This window comes from Lampetra fluviatilis, chromosome 36, assembly GCF_964198595.1.
Source record: "Lampetra fluviatilis chromosome 36, kcLamFluv1.1, whole genome shotgun sequence".
NCBI lineage: Eukaryota > Metazoa > Chordata > Hyperoartia > Petromyzontiformes > Petromyzontidae > Lampetra > Lampetra fluviatilis.
In genome coordinates this window covers 10,313,874-10,334,859 of record NC_136310.1, presented here as the reverse complement: position 1 = coordinate 10,334,859, position 20,986 = coordinate 10,313,874, and the positions used below count along the sequence as shown (strand labels likewise).

General features: G+C 53.7%; 1 protein-coding gene across 6 annotated transcripts in view; it reads left to right on the top strand.

Annotated features, from left to right (window-relative positions):
• The window catches only part of HSPG2 (heparan sulfate proteoglycan 2), a 196,729-nt gene that overhangs the window by 36,010 nt on the left and 139,733 nt on the right, over nucleotides 1-20,986 (top strand). For all 6 annotated transcript variants that reach the window (XM_078873345.1, XM_078873343.1, XM_078873342.1 and 3 more), the window contains exons 2-3: nucleotides 17,660-17,777; nucleotides 20,470-20,514. In XM_078873345.1, the coding sequence (XP_078729471.1) occupies nucleotides 17,660-17,777; nucleotides 20,470-20,514 (163 nt within the window). The remainder of the gene's footprint in view (nucleotides 1-17,659; nucleotides 17,778-20,469; nucleotides 20,515-20,986) is intronic.

Here is a 20,986-nt window from a genome sequence, read left to right as displayed (position 1 = left end):
GAGTTAATGGCTGAGCGGGTAAGTTGATGTGTGGATGAGAGAGTGGGGAGCAGTAGTTTAGTGGTTAGCACGCTGCCCTCTGAACCCGGCGACCCAGGTTCGAATCGCGCTCACGGACAACACCGGCGACGATTATCTGAACCGGTCCTGGGCCTTTCCTTGGTCGACTCAGCCTCAAATGAGTATCTGGTGCGGTGTGTAAACATCGCCACTAGGGAGACAAAGGTGGCTGGGTGTGGTGCTGGCCACCCACCCCCTCGTGTGCCGTGCCGGCCTTCATGGGTGCTCGCTAACAGCACTTGCCCCTGCAGTCTGTTGAGGCGATACGAGGGATCTTTGCAAGGCCGTAATTATAAATATGCTCAAAATGTCCCCCCCCCCAATATATTGCTATAAAAATCATTGCTGTGCTATGTAAATAAAAATAACAATTTGCTAAACCTTGGCCACAATATCTGGACTTGTCTTCATGTAAATTAATGCATAGATTGATGTTTATATGATTGTGGTTATGGTTGTACTTTATTAATCCCTAAGCTCTGCCATTACATGCAATGAAACAAGAAATGGTAAAAAAAAGTAAAAACAGAGCAATGTAATACAATACACTATTCGACATTATTGTTAAAAATGAATAAAAAGTCCATCCCATGTGCTAGTGAATTTTTAATATTCTAGGCAGGAGATGAGTTTTCAAATTTAAATTATTTTTCTGGGTTGGGACCCCCCAGACACCCTGGAAGATTTGGTCCCCCCCAATGTTGACTCCATGGCAGAGGTGGGACAAAGTCATTGTTATGCAAGTCCAAGTCGAGTCGCAAGTCATCAAATTCATGACTCGAGTCTGACTCGAGTCCAAGTCACATGACTCGAGTCCACACCTCTGCTCCATGGCTATGGCCTTGGATCTTTGTCTTTGTTGTGAGCGAGGTGTGGAGTTTTCCAACTTTTCGTCGCAACCAGTCGCGAGCATCTTCCTCAGCCAGGACCCGGGATTACGAATGCCGCGCGGTTTGCTGTGATGAGATTGAACGCCAAAGCCGGTGTCAACATCTCGCTCGCAAATCAATTCCCGGCACCCGGAGGGACCGATGCCAGCTTGCCGACTGTGCCAAGTCAAACGCGGGCAGGGCCAGGGCCCCCCCCCTCTCCCGTCTACCACCCCCCCCACACCCCACTGACTCAATGCATCGTCGCGAGTAACCGCCCCCGCTCGTTTAGTTTCTTCTCCACGTTGCGAGGATGGAAAGCTTTGGGGCCGTCCATAAATGACGTCACGCACCTGGGGGGGGGGGGTCAGACATTTGTGACGATGTGTGACGATGGGGGGTGGGGGTTGAGAAATGTGACGTCACGTCAAAATGCGCAACTTTAAATAAATATAGACAACACGTTTTACTTAATTAAATTGTAATGTTTTCTCCTACAACATCAGAGTGCAGCGCCACGTTACATACGCACTACAATGACAATAGTTTAAAGCGATTTGAAGCATGTTTTATTTTGGGGGAGGGGGGGCAGAGCTTTGTGACGTCATATTTTAGGGGGGGGGTCTGACTTTTTGTGACGCCGTGTGACGAGGGGGGGGGGTCAAAAATCGTCCAAAATCGCGCGACGTCATTTATGGACGGCCCCTTTGCTGCGGACGGTTGTGCATTCAGCGCAGTCCGCCCTGACGTCTGCGCTGACACGATGGCTGCGTCGCACGCACATGGCCCAGCGTGGACCGCGTTGTTCGCGTGACGACTCGCCGTGCGCGTGCTCGGAGGCAGCGCGTGGATGCGTTGTCGCCACGAAGACGAAGCTGCCCCGTGTCGCCTCTTGACGGGCTGTTGGGGCGAGTGCCGATTGCTTAGCACCCTACAAAGGACGCTCTGAAAATAGGCACACGAAGGGGTGGGGTGGTCAGCACCAACACCACCACGCCCGGCCGCCTTTGTCTCCCCCAGTGACGATGTTTACCCACACCGCAGCAGGTACCCATTCTCGGCTGAGTCGACCTAAGAGGGAAGTTGTCAGGACCGGCTCAGATACATTTGCCACCGACGTTGACCGTGAGCGGGAACGCGCGACTGAAATAGAGCGAAAACAGCTCAGTGGGCCTTACCTGGTGAAGTAAAACATTTTTGTTTGATAGTTTTAGTTTACTTTGAGGGATATCCCGCTCGGGGTGCGGGGGTGTGGGGTGGGGAACGCTTTGCAAGAAAGAGTCCGCAACGAGGGGATGGCCGCCCGTCCGTGGACGGGCGCGTGCGTGATGCTGACGAATCCGCACGTGGCGAGGTGGAATGCCGCTCTCGTTCCACGCTGCCGCGGGGTGCCGAGAAAATGACGGAGCATCGAGGGCCAGGCGAGGTCAGGAACATTTTTCTTTTTCACCGAGGGCCAAATTAAACACCAAAAAAAACGAACTGTCACATTCACCGGCGCCACGCTCGCCACGCTCACAGGTTGGAGGCAGTGGCGACGATCTCGCGCCTCGCAGCCAGAAGGGCCTCGGTTTGATTCCCGACTCGGGCGCCTTCCTGTGTGGAGTTTGTATGCCCCCCCCCCGCCCGTTCTACAGAGTGAGTACATGGAGTTGGGGAGCGGTTAGCGCGCTGCGCTACGAACCCCGCGACTCGAGTTCGATTCCCGGCTCTGCGCCTCCCCTAGGTCAACTCGGCCTCCAATGAGTGCCTGCTGCGGTGTGTAATTATCGCCGCTCAGGAGATAAAGGCGGTCGGGCCTGCTGCTGGCCACCCACACCCCTCGTGTGCCGTGCCGGCCTTCATTGGTGCTACTCGCCAACAGCACTTGGCCCAACAGTCTGTCGAGGCTACACGGGGGATCTTTATATTTGGAGTTTGGTTGTACCCCCCCTGTTCTGCGTGGGTTTCCTCCGAGTTCCCCGATTTCCTCCCACAGCTAAACCCCCCAGACACTGGAACCGCTATCGGCCACAAAAACATCCCACTGCTGAAAGATCCCAACCGCAGAAACAGTCGGCTGGGATCGCTCTCGTCACACTACGTCACCCCGTGCTGCGGTACACCTTGGCAGGACCCTCCTTAAAACAGAGTAGTCTTGAGACTCAGTGAGGCTTTCCTGGGCGAGTGAGTTCGTGAGTCAATCCTCTTGATCTCAATCTAGATTTGAAGTTTCCGTGGCTGCAGGGATCAATACTCTTTGGTTCTTTCGGTAAAGTCACGTAGGTAGAAAATAAAACAAAATAAATTAAATCACGACGTTTCGGGCGCAACACAAGCGTCCGTCATCAGGTGATCTCCTTTGGGACGTGAGGCCTCAATGGTTTTCCCTCCACTCCTTCCCGTCTCTGGCAGCATGTTGAGCCTCGCCCCAAGAGAGGTTGATCGCTGATGCCAGCTTGGCCTTCATGGTCTTGCACCACGTGATCTTGGGTCTCCGAGGTTTAATAATAATAATGTACATTGATATGTAAGGTGCCGTCCACTAATGTCTCAAGGCGCCTTGTAAGAATAAGGCGAAAAGGGACGGAGAAACTAAACAATACTCTTTGATTCTTTCGGTAAAGTCACGTAGGTAGAAAAATAATAGATCACGACGTTTCTATCGCAACGCAAGCAATCGTCATCAGGTGGGACAACCACAGCAAGAACAAACTGCTGAAGTAAGCCGACTTCTGCTGAAGTAAGCCGACTTCTGCTGAAGTAAGCCGACTTGAGCAGTTTTGTTTCTTGCTGTGGTTGTCCCACCTGATGACGATTGCTTGCGTTGCGATCGAAACGTCGTGATCCATTATTTTTCTACCTACGTGACTTTACCGAAAGAACCAACGAGTATGGAATCCTGCAGTCACGAAAGCTTAAAATCAAAACTAAATAGAATGAACTTGACTTAAGAAGATGTGTTTTAAGACGAATTTCCATGGCGGTAGGGAATTCCTCAACCGTGGCGCAGACGCAGCAAATTCCCGCTTACCCCAGGAATGCAGCCGGGATCGAGGTGCGCACAGAATGGCAGAGTCTGCAGATCGTAACGACCTTGAGGGGGTTACGGATGAATTAACTCGTGAATATGTGGGTGGTGCCAGCCCATGCGAGGCTTTACAAACTATAGGAAAGCTCCACCATTGGAACCTCATTTGCCAGTAACAAAATATGATCATTGGTGTTTTACCCTTTTATCTGGCAACAAAACTGACACCTTTTTTACAAGGAGTCATATTTGCATTGACCACAATACCTGCAGTCGGAATGCAAAAAAAACACAACTCTGATAATGTATGCACTGTCCTTGAAGTTGATTGGTCCAGACCCGAGACAGCTTTCTTTAGAGCCTAGTCTCTTTAGAGCCGTCTGGTCCAACACCATGTGAGTCTAGGCTCTAAGAAAAGCAGTCTCGGGTGTGGATAAATCAATTTCAAGGACAGTGCATACGTTATCAGAGTTATGTTTTTTGTTTGCATTCCGACTGCAGGTATTGTGGTCAATGCAAATATGACTCCTCGTAAAAAAGGTGTCAGTTTTGTTGCCAGATAAAAGGGTAAAACACCAATGATCATATAGGAAATCTCTTGAGCTCCTCGACTTGTTTCAAGACCGGAATCCAGTGTAATGATACGAGAACCCGGAGAGATGTGGTGTCATGTGGTGGGGTTCGGTGCGGACGTTCCACGTAGCGAGTCTTTTCTTGGCTTTAGGACCCAGTCGGCTCTCCATCACACTCCTGACTTCCAACAGGCTTCCATCGGCAGTGGGTCATACTGTCCGTAGGTGGGTCTGAGCCTCCTGTGGCCCAAGTGTTGTCTCTCTTTCTCATTTTGGTTTCCGTAACAAAGATGTTTTATTCCCGGGAACCTGGAGGTGCCAGTACTTTGTCGTTTGTCAGGCCCCCTCGCCTGACACCAGCCGCTAGGGTTGAACCTGCCGGGAGTCACAAACCCTCGCCGGCACGACTCTCAGGGTCTTTGAAGCGTGCGAGCCTCGCCACCACGACAGCGTAGGCAAGGGGAATAATAACAATGACATTAAAACAACAATGTGTCCGATTCATATAATACAGGCTTTTGGGGGGGGGATAGATCAAGTAGATGTAAATGTGTCGTTAAATTCGCCACCACCCAACACGTGAACCGAACATGCCAATGTGTTACTAGTACAGCACACCGGTGTGTTGGAGAGTAAATCCACAACATTGACACACTACGATTTAACCCAATAAAAACGGTGTTATGGATGATAGTGGTCGTGAAAACCTACCACGTGTTAAGCTAATGTGTCCGATTCTTAGGCTCACCATGCACACACCAGATGACGTGGAAACGTGAACATCGATCATTTTACGTTTGAAGCCGATCGTGTTTCCGTGTATCCCTCGTGTTCCCCGCCGCTCAGCGTGGGACTCTGAAGGAGGTGGGGGGTGCCCAGGACAGGTTCAGCTATCCTTTGACAACGGTGTGGCTTGTGGAGCCGTGGTAGCTTGGAGATGTTAACTCCCTCGCCTGGTATACAGGAGGTCGTAGGTTCAATCCCGACCCTGACGCCTGCTGCTGTATATTTGGCTTTTTTAATATTTTCCCCGTTTGAAAAATGTGACGTCACATAAAAATGTGCAACTTTAAATAAATATAGACAACACGTTCTACTGAATTAAATAGACTATTTAATACATGTTTTATCCTACAACATCAGAATGCAGCGCCACAATGACAATAGTTTAAAGCGATTTGAAGCATGGTTTTTTTTTTGGGGGGGGGGGGGGCAGAGCTTTGTGACGTCTAAATTGAGGATCTTTTCCTTTGGTGGTTATTATTATTATTATTTATTTTGATGCTTATTCAACTGGGAAAGCCTCAATGAGTCTGGAGACGTATTTATTTGCAGGAGTTGTACTGCCAAGTTGGCGGTGATGTTGCCGCTGTGCGCGATTCCGAATGAGCCACGTGCAGTCAGTAATGTGGGACGGGTTGTGGAGGCCAATTGCGGTCACATTGCGTGGGGCTGGGGTTTTATTTGTTAGCTTTGGGAGGAGGAAATCCACGCAGAGCAGGGGCAGAGAGAGAGAGAATGGACAGACTCCACGCAGACACACGCCCGGGTCGGGGAGCGAACCCAAACACATTTTTTCGTTCATCTGGGAAAGCATCGTTGGATGGGAGACGTTAACTACCTCGCCTGTTATACAGGAGGTCGTGGGTCCGATCCCGACCCTAACGCCTGCTGTATATTTGGGAGTTGCGTGTCTCTCCCTCTCTCTCATCATCATCATCACGGTGGCTAGGAGATGTTAACTACCTCGCCTGGTCTACAGGAGGTCGTGGGTCCGATCCTGACCCTGAGGCCTGCTGCTGTATATTTAGAGTTTGCGTGTCTCTCTCTCTCCATGGTCGCGTGGATTCTTCTCCGCGTCCTCCGGGTTTTCCCTCCACATTTAGAATCAACGTCACTCGTTTAGAGTACTTGGCTGCATCACATTTCCACGTGACGATAAGCCCCTTCGTTGAGCTGTCTTTTTTGGTGAGGTCGCTTCTGAAAAAGAGCTGTATAGCTCAGTGGGCCTTGCCCCGTTTAAAATATTTCTAAAAGTAGTTTAAATAAAGTTTCAAGACTCGTTTTTTTTTAGGAGAGTACTGCCATGTTTTTGCAGGGGTTGGAGGGGAGTGTGTTCCCTTGCGTCTGATCGCCTCTCTCCATCTCTCCATCTCTCTCTCTCTTTGACTCTCACATTTGTCAGTTGCTGGGAATCGCTAGCTTCCACTCCGTCTCCGTGTTCCACTCTGTTCCCACGTCTCTCTCTCTCGCCCTCGTTCTCTGTGTATCGCTGCCCCCGTCCCCGCTTCTGAATGGGCGATGATGGCCGCTACGCACGATTACAACCCAGCGATGTGCACGGGGTGGCTTGTGAAATTCAGGGAAAATCTTGCGCCGCGAGCGACATCACGGGGGGGGGGGGGGTTCTTTAGTGTCCACTGTCAGCAAGGCGGACGGTTTTACAGTTCGTAAACGCGGCGTTCCAGATGCGCCCCTGTGGCCGTCTGGAACGCTCTTCCTGCCGATAATAGGAGGCCGCTGGAGCTATGGCACTTTGAAATAATCTGGACTGAAAAGGCATTTCTTTAGAACTACTCGTTGATGTTGTTGTTGTGTTTAGTTTGTTGTCCTTTCTCCCGAACCTCCGATTAGCATGGTTGGCGACGTCACAGTGCGAAAGAAGTTCAGCATACATAAACTCACACAGAGACCCGTAGACTCACACAGAGACCCATAGACTCACACAGAGACCCAAAGACTCACACAGAGGCCCATAGACTCACACATAGACGCATAGATTCATCAGAGACTCACAGACTCACACAGAGACCCATAGACTCACACAGAGACCTATAGACTCACACAGAGACTCATATACTCACACAGAGACCCATAGATTCATCAGACAATCACATACTCACACATAGACCCATATACTCACACAGAGACCCATAGATTCATCAAAGACTCACACACTCACACAGAGACCCAAAGACTCACACAGAGACGCATAAACTCACACAGACCCATATACTCACACAGAGACCCATATATTCATCAGAGACTTACACAGAGACCCATAGTTTGTTGTCCTTGCCCCGCACCTTGGATTAGCACGGTTTGGCTACGTGCGGTGCGAGAGAAGTTGAACGTGCATACGTACGTACACTGTGCGGTATTAACCAGAGCGGTGGGCGGATTCGAACCGCGACCCGCCGCCCCTTGACCGGCGGTGCTGAAAGCCCCTCGCCCCGTGCACCTCGTCGCCACGCGGAGGAATGTAAACAGACGCCTCGGTGGGAACTCCGCCGATAAGCCGCCGTGGCCTCGCCTCTCAACGTGTAGAGAGAGAGATATGAGACTGACAGACGGGCAGAGGTGAGGAGGGGTGTTTGTCTGTGTGTGTGTCTGTGACTGGGCCAGAAAACCCGGTTCTCTCTCGCGGCTGCCGCGAATCTGTGTCGTGCCATCGTGCGCGCCCGGGGGTCGTGGGGGGGTGGGTGGCACCGCAGTCAACAGCGCCGCGGGCATCGTTTGAAGTTTGTGAATTAATCTCGCGCGGTCCCGGGAACGGCGACGCGCCGACCGCGTGCTCGGAGATCGAACGGCGGCGTGCTTCTTGTTTTGGGTTTTAGCCCCCCCGCCCCGCCCCTATCCTCCCCTCCCCCCGCCCCTCCCCCCTGCCCCTCCCCCCTGCCCCCCCTCGTCGCGAACAAAACATTCACTCGAAACACGAGGGCAGACCGCGCGTGGTCGTGAGAGCGCGGGGCCGCACGGACGGGCGGCGGCCCTGGCGGGTTTATTCACGCGATCTCGACCCCGTGCTGTGTGTGCCGTGCCGTGCGTGCCGTGCGTGCCGGTACGTCGACATCATTGCACACCGCACGTAGCCACCCGTGCCCATCGCAGGCTGGACATGACGCCGGTGCGCGTGCGTCGGGTTGCCGGGCGGCTACGGCGACGGCGGCCGCAGCGACCGAGGGCTGCGATTGCCCGCTCGGGGGGGGGGGTCAAGATGAGCTCCTGCGCCTGCACGCGGCACGTGTTCGCTGAACGAGATGAGCGACGTTCTCTCTTGGAATGTTCCGACCAGAAAGCGCAACGGGTGAACGTGGAACGTTGGGCCGACGTTGTTCCAAGCGCGTTGCCCAACGTTGGTGCAACGTTGCGTGCTTATTGGGTTCGTAGTGCCCGTGGATTTCACGTCTGTCCGTTCAGTGCGGGATAGAGGGTTGCCCCCTCGCACTCGTGGGTGTTCGCTAGGAAGCTCTGGTTTCCTCACACTTGTATGAACCCGCATTCAGTTGGGTGAAAACATCTTGGGAAAATGTCAACGCGTTCTTCAATCACGCTGCCTTAAAATGTCCCTCCTGCATTGAAACTAAAACTCTAAACGGAACTAATTTTTATTTTACCAGATACTGAGCTGCGTAGATCTTTTTTTTTATAAGAAGCGACCTGGCCGCAAACGATAGCCCAACGAAGTGGCTTATCATCACGTGGGAATGTACAGCACCGAAATGCGCTAAACGCGTGATTCTACATGTGGAGGGAAAAGCCGGAGGACCCGGAGAAAAATCCACCGCGACCATGTGGAGAACACAAACTCCAAATATACAGCAGCAGGTGTCAGGGTCACAATTGAACCCACGACCTCCTGTAGACCAGGGGAGGTAGTTAACATATCCTAGCCACCGTGATGATGATGAGAGACACGCAAACTCAAAATATACAGCAGCAGACGTCAGGGTCGAGATCGACCCCACGACCTCCTGTATACCGGGTGAGGTAGTTAACATCTCCTAGCCACCACGGTGCATCCTTTGCATCGCTGAGCGCTGCTGATGATGCCATGCTGAAGAGTCCTGATTCGGACTAAACCAGTTCCACCACAGTTGTCTAACACGCCATGGCTGCTGTTACTGCGAGCCAGTTACATTCGCTCTAAGTGTTAGTCTATGGGCAGTGTTAGTCTATGGGCAGTATTAGTCTATGGGCCGTGTTAGTCTATGGGCAGTGTTAGTCTATGGGCAGTGTTGAGTCTATGGGCAGTGTTAGTCTATGGGCAGTGTTAGTCTATGGGCAGTGTTGAGTCTATGGGCAGTGTTAGTCTATGGGCAGTGTTAGTCTATGGGCAGTGTTGAGTCTATGGGCAGTGTTAGTCTATGGGCAGTGTTAGTCTATGGGCAGTGTTGAGTCTATGGGCAGTGTTAGTCTATGGGCAGTGTTAGTCTATGGGCAGTGTTGAGTCTATGGGCAGTGTTAGTCTATGGGCAGTGTTAGTCTATGGGCAGTGTTGAGTCTATGGGCAGTGTTAGTCTATGGGCAGTGTTAGTCTATGGGCAGTGTTGAGTCTATGGGCAGTGTTAGTCTATGGACAGTGTTGAGTCTATGGGCAGTGTTAGTCTATGGGCAGTGTTGAGTATATGGGCAGTGTTAGTCTATGGGCAGTGTTAGTCTATGGGCAGTTTTGAGTCTATGGGCAGTGTTAGTCTATGGGCAGTGTTAGTCTATGGGCAGTGTTGAGTCTATGGGCAGTGTTAGTCTATGGGCAGTGTTAGTCTATGGGCAGTGTTAGTCTATGGGCAGTGTTAGTCTATGGGCAGTGTTGAGTCTATGGGCAGTGTTAGTCTATGGGCAGTGTTAGTCTATGGGCAGTGTTAGTCTATGGGCAGTGTTAGCCTCAGGGCAGTGTCAGTCTATGGGCAGTGTTAGTCTATGGGCAGTTATAGTCTATGAGCAGTGTTAGCCTCAGGGCAGTGTCAGTCTATGGTAGTCTATGGACAACGTGAGTCTAGGATAGTCTGTGGGCAGCGTTAGTCTATGGGCAGTGTTAGTCTATGGTAGTCTATGGGCAGTGTTAGTCTATGGACCATACAGTAAACCACCGTGGGAGTCTGCACTCCTGTAACGGATGAGAAGGGACAGCGGACACGACGCACGACCTCTCGCTGCTGAAGCCCTATCTCTCTCTGGTCGTGACTTTCCTGACTTTTAAACAACTTTCATCGCCGCCAGCAGCACCAGCACTGGAGGCGATTCCGATATGAAATACACAAAGTCACCAGCAAACAAATAAATCCACGCACTGTGGCAGAAGCAGCACCAGGACCTCCACCGTTGGCACCTCGCTCGTGCACCACCCGTCCAGACCCGTGTTGCATCGCGAAGTTTCACCAATTGCGGTGATGCACGAATACAAAGATTCATGAGAATGTGCGCGGCTCACAAACTGGAGGTTCGGGGGGGGGGGGCTTCCGTCTGATGTCAATCTCGCGATTCTAGATAACGCGTGCTGCGGCTGAGGGCCATGGTGATGGCACAGTGGTGGTCACACACACAGAGACAAAGATCCCCCGTGTAGCCTTCACAGACTGACAGGGGCAAGTGCTGTTAGCGAGCAGCACTGATGAAGGCCGGCACGGGCACGCGAGGGGGTGGGTGGCCAGCACCACGCCCGGATGCCTTTGTCTCCCAATGTTTACACACTCGCGTACACACGCATGCATGTACGAGTGAGTGTCTCCATGTCACCATCATCATCACGATCCATGGGCAGCAAGCCCGTAGTAGGTGTCCGCTGCACTGTTCGCCATTTGATGTTTCCACTTTCCTCTGTCTTGTGCCAATGTCCTCATGCAGTGGCCTCGTCTTCCTGGCGTTCTCTGCGAGGTCTCCCCTTCTGTCCGGCTCCTTCCATTTTTCCAGAACAACAACAACAGCAGCAGCACCACTTTGAATGTGCCTATTGCTCTCCGCCCGACTACTTCGTGTTGTCCAAAGAGTGCCCAGTTTCCTCCTCGTCACTGCCTGCATCACCATCAGCGCGTCGTCTTCTTCTCCGGTGCAACCCTCTCTATAACGTCGACGATGGTCACCCTGTGTGTTCAGCTGAGATGCAGCGAACTAACGAATGGCGGCTGAGATAGCCCCGGATGAGTGGCGAGAGATGGTGGTGGAACCTCCTCACCCCCTCACCGCTAGTCACTCACCCACTCATCTCCTCACCCCCCCCCCCCACCATTAGTCACTCACCCACTCATCTCCTCACCCCCCCCCCGTCACTCACCCACTCATCTCCTCACCCCCCACGTCACTCACCCACTCATCTCCTCATCCCCCCCCCCTGTCACTCACCCACTCATCTCCTCACCCCCCACGTCACTCACCCACTCATCTCCTCATCCCCCCCCCCCTGTCACTCACCCACTCATCTCCTCACCCCCCACGTCACTCACCCACTCATCTCCTCATCCCCCCCCCTGTCACTCACCCACTCATCCCCTCACCCCCCACGTCACTCACCCACTCATCTCCTCATCCCCCCCCCTGTCACTCACCCACTCATCTCCTCACCCCCCACGTCACTCACCCACTCATCTCCTCATCCCCCCCCCTGTCACTCACCCACTCATCTCCTCACCCCCCACGTCACTCACCCACTCATCTCCTCACCCCCCCCGTCACTCACCCACTCATCTCCTCACCCCCCCCCGTCACTCACCCACTCATCTCCTCATCCCCCCCCCCCCTGTCACTCACCCACTCATCTCCTCATCCCCCCCCCCCCTGTCACTCACCCACTCATCTCCTCACCCCCCACGTCACTCACCCACTCATCTCCTCACCCCCCCCCCCGTCACTCACCCACTCATCTCCTCACCCCCCACGTCACTCACCCACTCATCTCCTCACCCCCCACGTCACTCACCCACTCATCTCCTCACCCCCCACGTCACTCACCCACTCATCTCCTCACCCCCCCCCCCGTCACTCACCCACTCATCTCCTCACCCCCCCCCCCGTCACTCACTCACCTACTCATCTCCTCACCCCCCCCCCCCGTCACTCACCCACTCATCTCCTCACCCCCCCCCGTCACTCACCCACTCATCTCCTCACCCCCCCCCCCCGTCACTCACCCACTCATCTCCTCACCCCCCCCCCCCTCACCATTAGTCACTCACCCACTCATCTCCTCACCCCCCCGTCACTCACCCACTCATCTCCTCACCCCCCCCCCCTCACCACTAGTCACTCACCCACTCATCTCCTCACCCCCCCCCCCCCCCCGTCACTCACCCACTCATCTCCTCACCCCCCCCGTCACTCACCCACTCATCTCCTCATCCCCCCCCCCCCCCGTCACTCACCCACTCATCTCCTCACCCCCCCCCCGTCACTCACCCACTCATCTCCTCACCCCCCCCCCACTCATCTCGTCTGGCTCTCTCACTCCTCACCCTTCACTGCTCAGCACATCATTTGCTCACCGCTAACCACTCACCCGTTCATCGCCGCTCACCACCCCCCTCGCCGCTCATCCCCTCACCCCCTCGCCGCTCACCCCTCACCGCTCACCCCCTCACCCCCTCGCCGCCGCCGCTGCGTCTCTGGGACATTCCAAGGCGTCCTGTTACAGTGGGAGGAGTGGGAGAGGGACAGTGGCAGAAGAGTGGGAGCTGTGTGTGTGTGCACCAGGGAGCTGTGTGTGTGTGCAGCAGGGAGCTGTGTGTGGGTGCAGCAGGGAGCTGTGTGTGTGTGTGCACCAAGGAGCTGTGTGTGGGTGTAGCAGGGAGCTGTGTGTGGGTGCAGCAGGGAGCTGTGTGTGCGTGCAGCAGGGAGCTGTGTGTGGGTGCAGCAGGGAGCTGTGTGTGGGTGTAGCAGGGAGCTGTGTGTGTGTGCACCAGGGAGCTGTGTGTGGGTGCAGCAGGGAGCTGTGTGTGTGTGCAGCAGGGAGCTGTGTGTGGGTGCAGCAGGGAGCTGTGTGTGTGTGTGCACCAGGGAGCTGTGTGTGGGTGCAGCAGGGAGCTGTGTGGGTGTAGCAGGGAGCTGTGTGTGGGTGCAGCAGGGAGCTGTTTGTGTGGGTGCAGCAGGGATCTGTGTGTGTGTGTAGCAGGGAGCTGTGTGTGTGTGCAGCAGGGAGCTGTTTGTGTGGGTGCAGCAGGGATCTGTGTGTGTGTGTGGCAGGGAGATGTGTGTGGGTGCAGCAGGGATCTGTGTGTGTGTGTAGCAGGGAGCTGTGTGTGTGTGTAGCAGGGAGCTGTGTGTGTGTGTAGCAGGGAGCTGTGTGTGGGTGTAGCAGGGATCTGTGTGTGGGTGCAGCAGGGAGCTGTGTGTGTGTGTAGCAGGGTGCTGTGTGTGTGTGTGTAGCAGGGATCTGTGTGTGTGTGTAGCAGGGAGCTGTGTGTGTGTGTGTGTGTAGCAGGATGCTGTGTGTGTGTAGCAGGGATCTGTGTGTGTGTGCAGCAGGGAGCTGTGTGTGGGTGTAGCAGGGATCTGTGTGTGTGTGCAGCAGGGAGCTGTTTGTGTGTGTGTAGCAGGGATCTGTGTGTGTGTAGCAGGGAGCTGTGTGTGTGTGTGTGTAGCAGGATGCTGTGTGTGTGGGTGCAGCAGGGAGCTGTGTGTGTGTAGCAGGGATCTGTGTGTGTGTGTAGCAGGGAGCTGTGTGTGGGCGCAGCAGGGAGCTGTGTGTGGGTGCAGCAGGGAGCTGTGTGTGGGTGTAGCAGGGAGCTGTGTGTGTGTGCGCAGCCGGGAGCTGTGTGTGTGTGTGTAGCAGGTAGCAGTGTGTGTGTAGCAGGGAGCTGTGTGTGGGTGCAGCAGGGAGATGTGTGTGTGTGTAGCAGGGAGCTGTGTGTGTGTGTAGCAGGGAGCTGTGTGTGGGTGCAGCAGGGAGCTGTGTGTGTGTGTGTGTAGCAGGGAGCTGTGTGTGTGTGTAGCAGGGAGCTGTGTGTGGGTGCAGCAGGGAGCTGTGTGTGTGTGTAGCAGGGAGCTGTGTGTGTGTGTAGCAGGGAGCTGTGTGTGGGTGCAGCAGGGAGATGTGTGTGTGTGTAGCAGGGAGCTGTGTGTGTGTGTAGCAGGGAGCTGTGTGTGGGTGCAGCAGGGAGCTGTGTGTGTGTGTAGCAGGGAGCTGTGTGTGTGTAACAGGGAGCTTTGTGTGGGTGCAGTAGGGAGCTGTTTGTGTGTGTGTAGCAGGGAGCTGTGTGTGTGTGTAGCAGGGAGCTGTGTGTGTGTGTAGCAGGGAGCTGTGTGTGTGAGTGCAACAGGGAGCTGTGTGCGTATGTAGCAGGGAGCTGTGTGTGGGTGTGAAGAGTGGGAGTGTGTGTTGCAGAAGGGCACTGTGTGTGTGTAGCAGGGAGCTGTGTGTGTGTGTATCAGGCAGCTGAATGTGTGTGTGCAGCAGGGAGCTGGTTGTGTGTGCTGCAGAAGCAGGGCACTGTGTGTGTGTGTATCAGTGCAGTGCGTGAGTAGGTGCAGCAGGTGCAATTCGTGCAGCAGGCTGACGTGTGTAAGGGCAGCGTTAACTAGAATCATCCTCGTGTGCGTGGTGCGCCCCGACACGCAACACCGCTCGATCAAACCAAACCGCAGTTGCTCCTTAGGGGCCGTCTATAAATGACGTCACGCACCTGGGGGGGGGGTCAGACATTTGTGACGATGTGTGACGAGTGGGGGGGGGGGTTGTGAAATGTGACATCACATCAAAATGCGCAACTTTAAATAAATATAGACAACACGTTCTTCTTAATTTAATAGACTTCTCCTACAACATCAGAGTGCAGCGCCACGTTACATACGCACTACAATGACAATAGTTTTAAGCGATTTGAAGCGTGTTTCATTTTTTTTTTGGGGGGGGGGGGCAGAGCTTTGTGACATCATATTTGAGGGGGGGCGTCTGACTTTTTGTGACGACGTGTGACGAGGGGGGAGGGGGGGGTCAAAAATCGTCCAAAATCGCGTGACGTCATTTATGGACGGCCCCTTAAAGAACCCATTTTTATACGAGACGTATTCACGTTAAATGGAGCAAAATGTGTCCTTCGAGCAATGCTCGTCCGTGAGCCAATGTCCACAGTTGGGTAACTTTAAGATGTTGGTCATCATTTTGTTCCGTTCAAGGCAGGAAAATACCCGCGCTGCTGTTGTTGACGAATGCTGTTGTTGTTTGTGTGCCACTTGGCGACGCTGAAGAATAATTTGTCACGGTCGGAGGCTCTTGGCGCAGTGACCGAGTGAGGTGTGTACCGCGTGCGTGTGTGTGACGATTATCTAAGCCGTATCCGCGGCCTCCTCTGGGTCGACTCAGCCTCAAATGGGTACCCGGTGCGATGTGTAAAGATCGCCGCCGGGGGAGACAAAGGCAGCCAGGCATGGTGCTCACCACCCACCCTCTCGTGTGCCGTGCTGGCTTTCATAGGTGCTGCTCGCTAACAGCACTTGCCCCAACAGTCGTTGAAGGCTATAGGGGGATCTTGTTTCTTGTATTTTTCTGTGGGGGGGGGGGGGTAGTTATTAGTGGTGAGTGCACTGTGCTACGAACTGAGAAACCCGACTTCGATTGCCACCAACAACGGTGACGATTGTCTGAACCAATCCAGAAGCCTCTCCTAGGTAGACTCAGCCTCAAATGAGTACCCTGGAGTGGTGTCAAAACATCGCCACGTGGGGAGACAAAGGCGGCCAGGCGTGGTTGCTGCTCGCTAACAGCACTTGCCCCATCAGTCCGTTAAGGCTATGCGGGGGGCGGGGGGGAGAGAACTTTGCCTTTGTGCGTTCTGGCAAACTTTTTTTAGAGTCCATCGCCCCCCACCCCTCCACAAGCCCCAGTGCTGAAATGTTGGTGAGCGCCGTTCGTCTCGTCTCGCGTGACTGGGCACAGAGCCGGGAGTTTCACCGGCGCAACCCAAACACAAATGTCGTGGAGCCGCGGTGCCGGCTCGCGAGCCTCTCCCTCCTCCTCCTTATCCCCCTTCCTCGTTCGCTCTCTGGCTCGCTCGCTCTGCCCCCCCCCCCCAGCAGCATGGCAAAGTAAGGACAGCGCGTATATTTCGAGTTTGTGGGTTCTCCACATGGTCGCGTGGAATTTTCTCCGGGTCCTTCGACTTTTTTCTTCCACATTTAGAGACTGCTATAAATGTGCACGTGATGATAAGCTGCTTCGTTCAGCTCTCATTTGTGGCAAGGTCGCTAATGAAAAACAGCTATACAGCTCAGTGGGCCTTACCTGGGAAAATAAAATAAAAAGATTAATCATTTGCATCGTTTTTAGTTTTTTTCCGAAGGACTCTGAGGTCAAGGCTCATATCCTGGGGCGATTGGGCTCGTGCCACCGCACAGCTCCCAAGCTGTGGAACGCTTTGACTGTGCTCATTAGACAGAGTCGTTCGACATCGTTGAGTCTGTCTTGAACACTCACATCTTTAAACTGGCCTTTGCCTCCCTGCCTAATTCTGGCCATTTACCCTGCAGGTTCTGTTTATTCCCTGGCTTGCCATATTGGTTGGGATCTACGGATCAAACGCACATCATTATTAATCCCAATAATTACGATCTTCAGCACATACTCGGTACTGTTAAATACATTCGTTGGGCGGTGACTTGGCCTGGCGATAGCACGCACTCATCGCTCGCTGTGAGAGGTTCGCGGTTCGAATCGGGCAAGGCTGCCCTGGTTAATACGGTGGCGTGCGTATTCACGGTAACGTGCGCCACGCGCCATCTGCTCGACGGTGGCGTCGTTCACACAAAGTGGGACACTGTGCCGGCACTGGCGGCACCGCCGCGGTACGGGGTGGAAAACGTTACACCGCAAATGTCTCGGTTGGGATCGTCACGGTGGCTAGGAGATGTTAACTCCCTCGCCTGGCATGCAGGAGGTCGTGGGTTCGATCCCGACCCTGACGCCTGTTGCTGTATATTTGGAGTTTGCGTGTCTCTCTCTCTCCCCGTGGTTGCGTGTATTTTTCTCCGGGGTCCTCTGTTTCTTCCCTCCAGATTTAGAATCGATATCACGCATTTATCGTACTTGGCTGCTATAAATGTCCACGTGATGATAGGCCACCTCGTTGAGCTACGACTTGCAGGGTAGCGACGATGAAGCTCGGCGGACGCGCTCGCCGCCGATGGTGCCGTGACGTATTCTTGGTTCTTTCGGTAAAATCACATAGATAGAAAACTAACATCTAAATTAAAAGCCTGAAGAAGACCGCTTGTGTTGCGATCGAAACGTCGTGGGTTTTTTGCTTTAAATTTTTATTTCATTTTTGTTTTCGATCTACGTGACTTTACCGAAAGAACCAAGAATTAGAATTCCTGCAGTCACGAAAGTTTTAAGTCTGAATTTCGTGCCGTGACGGTTCGCCCGCCGTGTCTGTGCCAAGCAGTGCCTGTGCGGTGGCGCGTCCCTGGAGGAGACGGAGCGGGCGCGAGCGCGATGGCGGCGGGAGGAGCGCGACACGCTGCAGGACGACGAGGACATGCTCATGGACGCCTCCGGAGATGGTGAGGGGGTGGGGGTGAGGAGGGTGAGCGGAGTCAGGGGCATGGGTTGAACGAGGGGGGGCAAGTGGAGAGATTGGGACGTGCGAGCACGGACGCAACGCACGAACCGAACACAACGCCCGGGCACGGTTTGACAGCGGTGGCGCCGATGTTGACGCCTGTGCCGCACAGCAGGCGAGGGCCCGGGTTCGCTCCCCGACTCGGGTGCCTGCGTGGGCTTCCTCCCGGTTCTCCGGTTCCCTCCTCCCACAATGCAACGGCTACTGGCCGTGACAGCTTCCCATCGTTACGACACGCGACTCGTTTGGGATCACAACACAGTCAACATTGCCCCCCCCCTACTCTGAAAACTTGGCAGCACTGCCCCCGAGAAATAAAAGCCTTGAGACTTGGTGAGGCTTTCATGGGTAATTGGGTGTAACGTTAACAACAACACCAGCAGCAGCAGCACAAGGGCCAGACACGCGCGACGCAGGGCCTCACTCACAGACGCAGTGAGAATGGCCAACATCCATCTCTCTCAGACATAAGCGCGCGCACAGTGACGGCACACGCAAACCCGTGCTGGCACACGCACACACACAGACAAAGATCCCCCGTGTAGCCTTAACAGACCGTGAGGGCAAGTGCTGTTAGCGAGCAGCACCTATGAAAGCCGGCACGGCACACGAGAGGGTGGGTGGTGAGCACCATGCCTGGCTGCCTTTGTCTCCCCAGTGGCGATGTTTACACATCACACCGGGTACTCGTTTCATGCTGAGCCGACCTAGGGGAGGCCCAGAACTAGCTCAGATAATCGTCGCTGGTGTTGGTGGCCTTGAGCTGAAATCGCAGTTGGGTCGGCAGGTTCCTAGCGCAGTGCGCTAACCACTCCACTACTGCTCCCCACTCGCACACATTCATTATTAGCACAGTTGGCTATGTACGGTGCGAAAGAAGTTCAACATACTTACATACATTCACGTACACACACACACGCTCGTACACGCACATGGTGCTGAATCGAGCACACACACACAAGCTACAAATTCACGGGAAACTGATATCGCGAACATCGCCTTATTGTGAAAATTGATATCGCAGCCTCCTTAGTTCACACACACACACACACGCAGACGTTCCCATGCTACGGGATCCATCTGTGCAGCAGCTGGCCACACACGGCCCCTCCGTGTTTGGCTCAACACATGGCGCGAGCTACAAATGGTTGAATGGCTCCCCCTGGGCCCTCCAATCCTGTCCAATTTCCTCCTCTTCGGAGCCCCTTGGGTTCCTGGAGTTGCGTTGCGCGCACACTCGATATGTTAATCTATGGGTGACTATGCTATTCCGTGGGTTCCTGTGATGATTGTCCTATGCTTGTCTATACGTCTCCGTGTTAAATTTTAGGCGCCCATAGGTTATACGTTAACGTAGTCTGTGGGTCTCAGTGTGAGTCTCTGGGTCTCAGAAACTGATATCTCAGTGTGAGTCTATGGGTATCAATGTGAGTCTATGTGTCTCATGGTGAGTCTATGGGTCTCATGGTGAGTATATGGGTCTCATTGTGAGTCTATGAGTTTCATGGTGAGTCTATGGGTCTCATGGTGAGTCTATGGGTCTCATTGTGAGTCTATGGGTCTCATGGTGAGTCTATGGGTCTCATTGTGAGTCTATGGGTCTCAGTGTGAGTTCATGGGTCTCATGGTGAGTCTATGGGTCTCATGGTGAGTCTATGGGTCTCATTGTGAGTCTATGGGTCTCAGTGTGAGTTCATGGGTCTCATGGCGAGTCTATGGGTCTCATGGTGAGTCTATGAGTCTCATTGTGAGTGTATGGGTCTCATTGTGAGTCTATGAGTCTCATTGTGAGTCTATGGGTCTCTTGTGAGTCTATGCGTCTCATGGTGAGTCTATGGGTCTCATGGTGAGTCTATGAGTCTCATTGTGAGTCTATGAGTCTCATTGTGAGTCTATGGGTCTCATTATGAGTCTATGGGTCTCATTGTGAGTCTATGAGTCTCATTGTGAGTCTATGGGTCTCATTATGAGTCTATGGGTCTCATGGTGAGTCTATGAGTCTCATTGTGAGTCTATGGGTCTCATTGTGAGTCTATGGGTCTCATTATGAGTCTATGGGTCTCATGGTGAGTCTATGAGTCTCATTGTGAGTCTATGGGTCTCATTGTGAGTCTATGGGTCTCATTATGAGTCTATGGGTCTCATTGTGAGTCTATGGGTCTCATTGTGAGTTTATGGGTCTCATTGTGAGTCTATGGGTCTCATTGTGAGTTTATGGGTCTCATTGTGAGTCTATGGGTCTCATTATGAGTCTATGGGTCTCATTGTGAGTCTATGGGTCTCATTGTGAGTCTATGGGTTGTTGCAGCGCCTGTGCTCTCACACAGCCAAGCCACTGGCTGGGTCTGGGGGCAGGACGTGGATGGGTGGCTGGCTCAGGGACACGGGGAGATTAATCGCACGTGGAGCGGGTTATGGGTTCATGTGTTGTGCATTTGTGTGTTTAACGACTCGGACTTAATGAGTTGTTGTTTATGTGTGTGTACGCGTGTGTGTCTTCATTGTGTCTGCGTCTGCGTGTGTGTGTCTGCGTCTGCGCGTGTGTGTTTCTACGTGCGTCCGTCTGTGTGTGTGTGTGTACGTGTCTGTGTCCATGTGTCCGTGTGTGCCTGTGTGTGTGTCTGTGTGCGCAGACTCGAGTGGTGAAGGAAGTGGTGACGAAAAGACATCAATGCCAGGTTCACGCGCTGCACACAGATACTCACTTGCCAGACACACACAAAGACAAAGATCCTCTGTGCAGCCTTTAATGGACTATTGGGGCAAGTGCTGTTAGTGAGCACCTATTAAGGCTAACACGATGCACAAAGAGGCGAGTAGGCAATAGCATCCCCGGTCGCCTTTGATTCCCCAGTGGCGATATTTACACACCGCACCAGGTACTCATTAAAGGCTGAGGAAGCCCATTACCGGTTCAAATATTAGCCACTGCAATTGGTCGTGAGAAGGAATGAAACTCTGGATACCGGATTAGCAGCGCAGCGCACCAACCACTGCACCACCGCTCTCTTTGTCCCTGACGTACCCACACTTGAGCCCAGTTCACGAGCAGATGTTGAGCCCGGAGAGCGCTCGCATGGGTGACCACCACGCATCGCGGCTCTTACAGGCGGAGGGCGACGTAGCGGAAACCTCGGACCGTACCGCCAC